Below are 12,105 nucleotides of genomic sequence, written 5' to 3'. Positions count from 1 at the left end.
CATGTTCTCCCCCTACTTTTGTCAGTGCCCCCCTACTTTTGTCTTAGGCTCCCTCCGTGCCCCTCCTAAATTTGATTCCTGGCGACGCCACTGCTGCCTAAATCAGTAGGGTTGGCAAGTATGCTAATGCATGCATATGGGTTCAGCAGTTACTCTCCTCCCTGCAAAATGTAAAATGCAATAAGCAACTACAAACGTCAAAACTGTTGGCTTTGCCAATGTTTGTTTCTATTAGGTTGCAAAATAATGAACTTTCACAATAGTTGCTGGAAAGAGCGAAAGTTACTTTTCAAATTGGGGATCTTTTGTCATGTGAAATGTGCTTAGTCTTCTGTAAAGAATTTGAAAAATGTGACTTCAAACAGAACAAAAATAATATTCTAGTCATCAAATGAACACAACTGGTGCAGAACGATGGAAGAAGTTGCTAAGAATACATTACAGAAAGCGAGTGTTTCCTGAAAAAGGCAGGTATCAACTTTTACAGGCATTGTATGTATAAATGTCGACGGGGAGGTGCCGTGCGCTTTTAAATCAACTAAGGAACCATGTCCCTGAAAGAAACAGCTCAGTAGTACACGCTGGGTGCATTGAGTTACACTCAAATATATATAAATATCCCCCTTCTCTCCGCCGTTAAGATCATGACGGTTATTAGTCCCCCTAGGGTTCCCTGAAGAAGGGGATTGACAGGATTGGTAGAAGTACTTAGTTTGGGATGGGGTGGGCTGCGTAGGCCTCCGCGGGGCGGGGCTCGGCCAGGGCCTGCTCTCCCTCCCCTGGGAGGCGTGCAGCGGCCGCGCCGCCCTCCCTCCACGTCTCCCGCGTTGGCAGGCTGGGGGTGGGCGGCTCTCTGTTTTGTGTACACACGCACAGCGATGGGCGGAGCTGTAGTAAAGCCTGTTAGCCGGACTCCGGGGAGCAACTGATATTGTCGCCTCTGTCAGGATTACAAGCAGAGGTGTTGGGAGCCGCGGAAAGAGCGCCAGTGACCCCGGGATCCCGCAGCCATGGACGCGCTGCTCGCCCCCTGCCTGGTGCTGCTGCTGCTGAACGTTCATGCAGGTGCGAGCTGTCTCTTTATTTGCTCTCTGGTCTGGTGGAAGCGGGGCTTGGGTACGTGAACCGCCTGATATTTACCTGCACTGTGAAAAGCCACCGAAAATGTACCATGTTCATGTGGAAGTTGGCAGCCTGCGCTGGTGGTTTGTTCTGAAGGATTTGGAGCGGTAGCAGGCGCGCGTGTTTTTTACTGCAGCTCACGGGTGGGATTTTGAGATGTTGTGTTGAGGGGAGATTGTACACAGCGGGGCCGTGAGGTGCAGTGCATGTGATTGTGCATCTTGTGTGGCATTGCGCAGGCAGGGTGCATGGGGTGATGCGCATGGTCCTTGTGCTTCCAGGCACCAGCAGTGGGTAGGTGGTGGCGTGCTGATTGCACGCACAGCTGGACCGTTCCTACTTGTCGATTGTTCGCAGATGAGCGGGGTCTTTGCACGCACTTTACTTTGCATGCACGAGGTGGGGTGGTGTTGGGGTAGATTGCGCATGGCAGCAGGCCGGGTCCCGTCACGAGTGGGGGGCACTTCTCGCGGACTTTTGTTGTCATGACCATTGTGGCGAGTAGTAGCGAAGCCCAACGGACGTACAAATGTATGAGAACATGGCTCTGCCCGTCAGCTCCTGTCGGCGAAATTTGAAATGAGTTGAAAACAAGGCTTATGATGCGCGTTTCCCGCGGAGCACCTCGCCAGCAAGGCAGAAGGATTGGCTCCCCGGGCGCGTAACGTGGCTCTGATACAGTGTTGCATGTGTGTGCTCCAGTGGGAGGGTGGCTCTCGACCGCGCGTTCCTGTGCAAACTCTTGGCTCTGCAGTCCCAGGAGCGTGTTGATCTCGTGTGCCCCCCCCCCCCCCCGCATCCCCCCTGCCTCCTTTGGGTGTCAGATGAGAGCCTTACACAAACATCCTTTATCCTGGTGGCACAGCCTCTGCCTCTCCGACACGGGACCCATTTACATTTCATAACGATCATTCTTTGTGGTGCGCTGTCATACCTGGGCCAGGGGGAGGCGGGCGAAAGAGCCCTTTGTTCACCCGAAATGTGTTCACATTTGTTTTTGTAACGCCTTTGTTTGGTTATTTGAAGCACTTTGCAAACGCGGTCTCTTAAAGATGGGAAGTGAGCATTGCTTTTGCTTTCACGCACCTGCATACGCTTTGCTGTCGTCGGTGCACACATCATGCAAAGTTAGGGAGACGTTTGTGTAGGTGCCATGCCGTCCCTGGCATTTTTCTTTTACTTCTCAATATACTATTTTGAAGTATGTTTACTGTCCCCAAAACACGTTTCGGGGTCTGGCTCAATGCGCAGTCAATGAAATTACTTTTTTTTGTTTTGTTTCTGTGGTGACATGTTCCCTCATCATCTCGAATGTTGGCCGTATATAACGTTTTGGATGGCTGGTGACAGGACAGAAGAAGGCAGGGGGCAGTGTTTTCAAGCCGCTCGCCTGCCCTCATGTCCATGACAGACCCTTCCAGCACCCCTGGCCAGGTCCCACCCACCGTTTTCCCCTTTTTACCCCAGTGGCGTTGATCTTCACCAGTGCCACCCGAGCGCAGCTTCTTTCCTTTCTAATGTAGCACTTTTTTCAGAGCAGTCCTCGTTTTTTGGCAATGCTGATGGCTAGCAAGGGCTCTGCCCCCCTTTCCATTGAGACATATTTCGTTGTGAGCGGTGGTGTTGGCCCGCGCCTGCCTAAATGCACGCACCTGCTCAGAAAATCCGTTTTCGTGTACTTGAGCCCCCTGATACCCCCAGAAGCACTGTGGATGCTTTCCAACCCCTGGGAAGCCTCGTCGAGAGTCACTGGGTTTGAGGGGCTTTTTGAATCTACCGACACAGGCTCCTTTTTATTGTTAAAACTGTCAAGCATTGGGAGGGGTACGAGGGGTGGGGGTGAGTTGCTGCTCGCTGGTGGATTCCTCTAGTAGGCTGCTACCTGCGCCTGAGCCTGGACGCGCCGTGCGTTCCCTGCGCATCGTCCTGTTTTCAGCTCGTCGCTCGGAGCCTGCATTCTGGGTTTCCCAGTCCACTGCAGGCATGTGCTTTTTCTCGCCCCAACCCCCCTGGCTGTTTAGTGTTTGCGAAGGTTGCCCCGGTGCCGCCGAGCACAGCAGGCGTGGGAATGTAGAAGTGGCCATGGGGCGAGCAGGTAGTGTGTGTGCCGGGTTGTTAGGGTTACAGGGGACAGACGTCCAAGCGCACAATGGAAGGGACCAGTAAGCTCCCAGTGACCTCTCATTGGAGCTGTCAAACCCGTGCGTGCACTTTCTCTTGCTCGTTACAGTCGCTCTCGTGCATGCCCCCCCCCCCCCCCCCCACGGCTGGGGGAAGTCTGTGTTCTCCTGCGATATTCTGTTATTCACGGTCTGGTATTCGAATAATGACGCAACTTGGTAATGGGGCAGGTAATGCCCACGCATGCCATACTCCCGTGCCCCATTCTGCGCATAGGCAGCATAACCAGCCAATCCGTGGTTGTCTTGCAATGGGTGTGACGAATGTACAACAACCCAAAGGGACATTCTAAAATGTCCTACACCAGTGGTCTTCAAACTGTGGGGCTGTCCCCCCTAGGGGGGCACGAAGGAGGTCGGGGAAGAGGAGTGGGGATGCGGTGGGGTCGAGGGGGCGGTGGGTGTTCTGCTTTCAATAGAAAAATCTAGGGAGGGAGAGGGGATAGGTTTACTCAAGGGGGCGGGGTCAGTACAAAAACGTTTGAATACCACTAGACCTACCGAATCAGAATGTGTTGGATAGTGTGTGTTGCCAGACCATGCGGTTCCACCTTCACCTGAATCTGCAATGATCAATTTATACTTTTAGCACTAAAACGAAGTTGACTCCATGTTCTCCCCTGGTCATCTTACTTAGTTTGGACCCTCCGGTAGCGCAGGTCATCCGATACGTGTTGAAATGCACCATTGCAGGCTTGCATTTTCTTGTGTTGGGCCTTCCATACCAGACCACAACCACTACAGGTTGTTCTTCTCTGTATACAGGGGTGCCAACCTTTTACATTTTCCCGGGGGAAGTTGGCGACTCAACGTTTGACACGGGTGATGTCATAGTAAGTAACATCACAGACAGACACAAACAACACTGCACAGGTGGAGCAGTGTTGTTTATGACCATCTGCTCTCTTAAAAAAAAATAAGGAAAGTGAAGACTAGAAAGGGTTCATATCCATTCTAACCAGAAGCATCGCTTTGCCATCATCACCACTCATTGGTGGTAGGACCAAGACCGATTTGCAACTGGTTGGTGCCCTTCTGTAACGCTGCAGATGGAATAAAAAGATGGCATGGAAGGCTGTCCAAAGCAATGATGGTGGTCAGAGTTCATTCACAGCCTTGGAACCATCCCCTCTGTGCTACAAAAGGTCTTCCCAAGTGGAAACAACAAGTTGTGCAATACCAAAGCCAGTTACATTACTTTGCATTACGTAGTCCCCTTCCCCTCCAGAGTTGCATATGTCTCGCCTATCTATTCTTATTTTTCACCTACCCTCAAAAAAAGGTGAAGCCATAGAATAGATACTTGTTGGATACAACAGTGGCTGATGCCCTGCTGCAGCGTTTGGCGTCCAATCTGCGGGTCACAAGTTTGTATGATCCTTCTGCAGCTGATGAAATGAGTACCATTGAGTAAGCTCATGCACCCATGTCTGGGAAGGACTGTTAAGCAGCAAACAGAGCTGCTGGTGAGCTTAAGCCCCCCCCCCCCCAGCAGGCAAAGCGTTAGCAACAGGTGGTCCCCACATGTCCTGGATGGTGAGAGAGAGGGCAGGAAAAGTAAAACAATGTGTGGGAGAAAGCAGCAATCCTCAGGATTGTCGGGCACCCCCATGGTAAAATGAGTTTCTTCTCCACCACCATGCCACTTAGAAACTGTACAGCAGATGGAGACCCTATGGGTAACGTCCCAAAGCTGATGGGAGGGAGGGAGAGGGTGCTAAGATTAAATGTGGCTGGTGGATTCCTTACACGGTCAAGTTCCAGAAAAGACGCCAAGTAAATAATGTTGTGTTTTTAACTTTTTAGTATTCTAGTAGGTGGTTACTATGGTTCACCTCGCATGTGAAGGTATCGGGAGCTATGATTAATATCACCACAACAGTGCCTACACAAAAGCCCAAACTGTTAGCATTGACAATGCTTGTTTCATTTTGTTCTAGGAAATATCATTTCATTGTGCACCTGAGGAGGTCTGCGTGGGTTTATTATTTTCTTTTTTGCAGCTGCCTCAGACACTGGATCCTTGTCTGGCAGAGGGTTGGAGCACTTTTTGTTTTGGTCACTCTTGCAAGGTTTATTTGTGGTTAGGTGTGATTGAAAGATTCCACCCTCTACCTGGTACCAAGCTAGTGTTGTGAAATGGCTACATGAAGCATCCTACTCCCAAGGAAAGCTATACCCCAGCCCCCCCTTCCCCCACGGTAAACTAGTGTCTGAAACCAACAAATCCATTGGACTCTTTTTCTCTGTAGGTTTCTTGACCAGATTCAATCTCCATCTCGTATATTGCTCCAAAGCCAAACTAATTAGACCCGGTGGGTGATCAGTAACATCAGCCATTAAGATTTACAAAAAGTAACCTTGGGATGAAGGGCCTGAGCGCATACACATCTATGTGAAGGAGACCCATGAGCACAGGACACGCACATATACTTCCTATTCTTCTTGGTGAACAGTTGCAAGGGTTTAGCCAATCCATTATCATGTAAAATATCCCTATCCCTACAACTCATCAAATTGTGCCCATTTGATTTGTCCAAATGTGGATCTAAAATGATGTTCTAATCCCCACCCAAACCATTGGAGTACACTCTGTGCCATTGAGGAGAAAGATGACTTACATTTTTAAGGAGCTCCTCATGAGGCAGCGGAGGGCCATTGAGTGACAAATTGCAGTGAGAGATAGTTGGTAACCTTTTCCGGGTTGGCTGCAGTGAAGGAGAGGATGATTTGAGTGTCCTCACCAAAGAGGGGATGGAGAAGGCCAACGGACGAGGCAACGTCTTTCTACGGCAGGCTTTTAGAAGAGCAGAGGTCCAATGACTAATCCTTGGTTCTGAAGCTGCCAGGGAGAGGGGTGCGGTTGGAGGTTTGTTTGGAGGATTTTATAGGATCAACTTTCCAGCTAGGAGGCGATCCAGGCAAGAGCAGGGTTGTGAAACAAACACACTTCAAAGAATCTTCCACACCAAATGAGTTTTTATCAGTGTAGCTAACTCATATTTTCCCTCATTTAGCTTCACAACAACACTCCCCTTTAAGCTTATCTGTTTAATCTCATACTTAATTAATGCTAATCGGGGTGAAATGATTCCCCCCCCACGTTTTAATGTACTTATTTATCCCATTTGATATTCAGAGAGATGGCCTTGAGGTCTGTCATCATTTAATTTGGAAGTGACAACATTCCAAGGAACAGGGTCTAGATCCAAACTACCTCACTCAATTAAATATTTACAAGGCACCGTGAACCAGTTGAGCCCAAAGTAAAATAAAATGAAAAAGCACTACATAAAATATATGTAAAATTGCAGAATGAAAGAACACTGACGAAGAAAAAGTCCATAAAAGTAATGACTTCAGTACACTAACACGAAGAGGAAACCCTAAACAAAGTGACTTATGCATGAAAGCATCACTCGGCTTCTTAACATAACAGTTAACAAAACCTTAACAAATATGTTACCACAACTTGGAGTGCCGAGAGTAGAAACATAGCCTGATCAACCATCATCCAAAACTTTATATATCACGACTTGTTTTTTTAAGGCTCTCAATTAAACTTTTTTAAGGAAAGATTAAACATCCTGTGCGAAAAGACGAACAATACAATAGTCCACTTTCTCCACTTGATGTCACACGCCTTCTTTCCCAAGACTTGTGAGGAGCTCTTGGTCTATCTCTAAGCCTCTGCCTCCCCAGGTACAAAATTCTGGGAGCCATTGACTTCTGATTTTGAGGCGCCAGAAGGGAGCCACCAACGTTTCCCTGTCATCTGTAGAGCTTTGATTTCTTGGTGCAGAGGCAGTAAGTAGTACTAGAGGGAAGAGGATCCGGCCCATGCATATCTGCTAGCTCCAATTGGCCAAGAAAACCATGAACCTCATCTGGAACAAATACCTCTCTCCCGGCTTTGCCTTTTTTGCCTTTTTTGCCTTGTAATTTAGAATTTTAGCAGGCTCCTGGAGACCAAAGCACAAGTAATGTTCAAAATGCTCTGCCTTCAACTACAAACCCTGTTTCCCTTCAAACATTTAATCTTTTGAAAAGTCTGCGGAGAGATGTGGATCCCATTTCTTTAATGTGTTTGTCCATTAATCAACCAGTCCAATCCAAACTCCTTTCTCTGTGTGTTGATTTTTGATGAATCCTGGAGAACAAGTGGGGTCTGCAATATCTTATTTGGGAGGAGAGTGGGTAGACCATGTAATTGTGTTTCTCTGCCAGCTTTTCATCTTTGTATGTATGTTCCATATACTCTGTACTGTTGAGTTGGCAACCAAATCCGTAGCTTAATATTCAAATACAGAACTTGACATTCCTAAAGTAGAGGTTATGGATCTGATGGACTAATAATCCGGGAATGAGGGGTCAATCTCTCTTTATTTATTTCCCCCCTTCCCAAATTGTTTGGGAGAGTGAACTTCCCTCCCAACATCCACCCCACATGATCACATGCGACTTTCATGTCAACTATCGCTGGCTAGGATCCTTAACATTTGTGTTTTTGTTTGCAAAACAAACTCCCCTGCAAAATGCAATGAATGGCTACCCAGAGGTGGCAGATACAAATATGTTCAGTAACCAAGTATTTGTTCTCCCATTGGCAGAGAACAGAGCAAAAAAAGCCACATAACCAAGACTCTTGACTTTCTGCCCTATTCACCTGCCATCTAGAACCTCAAGTTATCCGCCTTCACTGTCAATGGTGTGTGCTTGTAAAGAGTTCTGACTAGAGTGCCAAATAACTTAGCTTCTACTTTAATGTTCAATTATTTGTCTTGTGACCATTCTGCGAGTACAGGGAGAGCCTTGGAGCTACGTAGCATCTACAGATGGTCACACCTGTGGGCTGGGGTATTTAAGGAGAAATTGCACTGCTCTATAGAAGAACCTTAGTGTTTAAGGGACTTTTAGAGTAACTGACAAGTTTTGTGTGCCCCTGCTTCCTGCAGGCTAAATCTGCTGCAAATTATTATACAATTTTTCCTTTTCAAGGTTGGCCTCTTGGGAGTCTGTTAGACGTTGGCAGATTTATGCCCAAAAAATGTCTCTTCACGGGGTGATTAGAATTCTTTACTGCTAGGAGCGTTGAGATAGTGGTGTAGTAGTTCCAGCCCCTATTGCACCCCAACAAACTATTTAGACCATCCCCAAGTCCCATGGTGACCTTTCAAATACAACATGATCGCAGAGTATAGGGATCGAAATTGGGATTTGTTGACCAGGTGTGAAGAAAAGAAAACGGATCTAAACCATATCCTATTCCGATCAGGTGAGTGGGAGTGCTCGGGAACTCTGAGCCCAGAAATACATGCTGCAGGTACCAGTACAACAGAAGCAAGTGCAAAGAGGCAGGCACAACCACATGTGCATGAAGTTGGCATGCGCACACAGAGTGCAAGTTACACTTCAAGAGCAGAGTGCGTGGGGAGGGGGGACTCCAGAAGGTACGAAAGCTAGGAGTAAGCTGTCTCCAAAAGTGAGCTAAAGCAGCAAGCCTGGAAAGGCCAGGAGCTACGTGGAAAGGAAGGTGGGGTGATCAGATCATAATACGAAACCGATGGCGCAAGCACAGGCAGAAGCACACCTATGGTTCAAATAGTTCCTTGAAAAGGAAAGTCTTAATTGGTTTCCTAGAGCGCGATGGGTTTCTGCTTCCATTGGAGTACAAGGTGAGGAGTTCAAGAGAAGATTCCCAACGCCAAGTCATATCTTCTTTGGGTCGGAGACTGAGAGCTGGCAAAGTTAGTTTGGGCTCCTTACTCTTGGTATAGCCAGGTCCCACACACCTCAGTAGGCCATGGAGGAGTAATATAGAGGTCAGTGTGGAGATTTTCGGGGTTGGATGATGTGGTCATTGGTTCTGAGGCCGCTACGTCTCTGAGCACTTGGTTACTTTAAATGTGCCTTCTGCTGTTTGTGCCTCTAATACTGCTGGTGTCTCCCTGCTGGTAAAACTTGCACTGTTGGTTGATTTCCCCCCCTATGTCACTGGCAGGCTCGTCTGTCAAGCCCAGTTCTTTACCACTGGAAAATGCCCCCTTATCGAGTACAGATGTGTAGAACTCGGCTGTGATGTCAAACCAGCCTTGCCACAAGGCATACTGCATGCACTTATGAACAAACACATGGTCCCGTCAGTCTGGAGTTGATAATGCCATTGCTTCCAAGGAGCACACCATCTTTAGTTTTGCTTACTTATGTGCTGTGTATTGTGCACGTTTGGAACTATGCTAGTGTGGGACTGTTTTTTTATTTTATTTTTTTTGGCCAATGTGGGCCAGTTTGATGCGTTACTTCACTATGGCTAGTAGTTTTTACCCGTGTTGCTGAATAGATATTCTTTAAAATTCACATTGTATCAAAAAACTCCCCTGTGGGTACTGTTCAAACATTCTCTCACAAAAGGAATGAGTTGCCATTTTGTAACACTGGCCCACTTTTTCATTGGTCCCCGAGGCTATTGTGCTGTTATTCTTGGCAGTGCACGCGGCCTGCTTTTTGTTGTTCAAGATATGTTTGGTTTTCTGAATTGTGCGCGATCTCTGTTGCCCCGCCCCCTCCCACCCCCCATGGTTTACTCATTTCCTCGCGAATGAGGAAACGAGCTGGAACATCCTGGACCCCAGGCCCATCGTTCACCGCTGCTGCGGGCCGGGTAGCGGCGCGCGCTGCAGGGAAATGTCTGTCAGTGGCGTCGTTCCGTTCCACACACTGGCATTTTATCTATCTGTGGCCTCCCAGGGACTCTGGGATACCAGGGCTCCAAATTGAATTTCTTGCTGTGCAGATGCCGATCTCATTTGTTTCGCTGTGGAGAAGATTCAAGGGCAGCCCACGTTCACTCGCCCAGTCTTTAACGACAACAGGATGCAGCAGGAACGTCTACTTGATATCGTTTGATATCTAAGTCTCGCAAAATGACAAGCTGTTACAAGTTTTGCATTCGCAGCATGCACGATGCAAATTTCATTTGTTTTACTACTCCACAAGTAACTGACAAACACATTTTGGCATTGCTGAGAAGGTCAAATGGCGCAACTTTTTGAATGAACGTCGAGCACCTGGCAGGGCTCGAAATGAAGATCCGCTGATCAGGAGCTAAACCCAGCTCCTGGGTATCTGGCATCACCTAGCACTGGGGAGCCAAGGGGGAGTACACCACACACCGCAAATCTAACTTCAGTACGAGATGCACACTTTTAACGTTTTTTGCCATTATATATGATCCATTATGTGTAAATGTCTTCTAGACGTGTCCTAATGCTCTTATTTACATTCTCAAACACGTATGCATGCTTGCAAGGCACCAGTTGGCCTGGGGAGCCAAAAGTAGCCTTTGGTAGCTGGTGGTTTTAAGCTAACCAGGGTCTCCTAGGCTAGAAGCAGGAGCCTAATAGCTCCCCGCAATTTCAAAGCCTACGTAGTCATTGGGCCTCATTACAATAGTGGCGGCCACGGTATGAACGGTGCCGGTAAGGCACGGGCACTGTTCATACCGGGCTGCCACATTACGAGTTCTGCTCACGGGTTACTTACCTGGTGGGCTGTGCGGCACCCGCGAGCAGAACTCGTGATTGCACCGTTATCAACGTGGGGCAGAATGGGGATCGGGAGCCCGGCATTACCGCCTCCCGCGAATGGGCAATTACCAGCCCCTTCATCTCGTAATGGGCCAGTTATTGCCCAATCACGGGAGGCAGTGCAAGTAAGCGAGCATGGCGGTAGTCGTGCCTGTATGGCAGGCACAGCTACCGCCATGCTCGTAATGAGGCCCATTGTGTTCCCAAGTTTGTAATAGATGTGCAGCAATTTGTATTCACAAGCTGCTTTTGATGTTTTCATATAAGTAATTCAGTCTTCGCGGACAACTCGGGTGGCCCTGTACCATGTTTATTGCCAGGATGCATTGCCCGTACAGGGATTATTTGAGGGTTTACATAGGTTAGTGTGCACATATGCTGCACCCATAAAGTGGTGCTAATGTACAAATGAGCCAGAGGCCTTTCTACTACAAGCGTGCTTAGAGACTCTGATGCTGTGGCTGTAGACTTCCGGTGAACTCCATTTTGTCCATCACTGCAGGATATACATGTGATTTTACAGGCTTGAGTCCAACAAGCTAGGAGATTGGCCCACTGACCGTATGCGGCTCACCAATATGTTAACTTTCCTGCGACAGGATTGAGGTCATAGCACCATAATGTTCAGGGGGTATCAGTGAGGCCTGTGGTATCACCTAAGCATGCAGCGGCCGTCTGTGAGGGATGTTGGTGTGTATTGTAAGGTGGTAGGAGATTTTAGAGGAGAGTCGGTTAGTTGAAGCGAGTAGACTTGGGGGTGTGTGAATAGTGGGGGACAAGTTACTGTTTGGGAATGCATTGATTGTGTGGCGTCCGACCCATGTGATCTGTTTCTGATGTCATGGGTTTCTAGTAATTTCAATATTTTAAGCGGCACCTTCACTGGTGCACGGTTGAGGCGTGTAGGTGTGTAGTTGGTTGGATCCAGGCACTTGTTGCAATATCAGTCAGTTGAAAAGCCAAGACTTTTTTCTGAAGGCAAGGTGGTCTTTTCCTGTATGGAAGTGTTTGGGAAGGGGCTTCCATAGTTTGCTCTCAAAGAGGGAGACTGAGTACCCTCCATATCATTGTTGGTTGAATTTGATTACTATTACTAAAGTGCCGTTGCTGGACCAGAGAGTTATTAACAAGGGGCATTGTGAGAATTCCCTTGTGATGAATTCCCAGCCTCTGCTTTGGTATGAACATGAGCGATGCATAGAGTTTAAAAATGGATC

At 48.0% G+C, this 12,105-nt stretch overlaps 1 protein-coding gene across 1 annotated transcript in view; it reads left to right on the top strand.

Annotated features, from left to right (window-relative positions):
• The first annotated feature begins 896 nt into the window (after positions 1–896).
• KIT (KIT proto-oncogene, receptor tyrosine kinase) overlaps positions 897–12,105 on the top strand; it is a 106,617-nt gene continuing 95,408 nt past the window's right edge. The window contains exon 1 of the mRNA XM_069631647.1: positions 897–1,065. Within this exon, the coding sequence (XP_069487748.1) occupies positions 1,011–1,065 (55 nt within the window). The 5' untranslated portion in view covers positions 897–1,010. The remainder of the gene's footprint in view (positions 1,066–12,105) is intronic.

This window comes from Ambystoma mexicanum, chromosome 6q, assembly GCF_040938575.1.
Source record: "Ambystoma mexicanum isolate Mex_15411 chromosome 6q, UKY_AmexF1_1, whole genome shotgun sequence".
Lineage (NCBI taxonomy): Eukaryota > Metazoa > Chordata > Amphibia > Caudata > Ambystomatidae > Ambystoma > Ambystoma mexicanum.
Note: the sequence above shows the minus strand (reverse complement) of the source record. Positions and strands in the feature narration are given on the sequence as shown.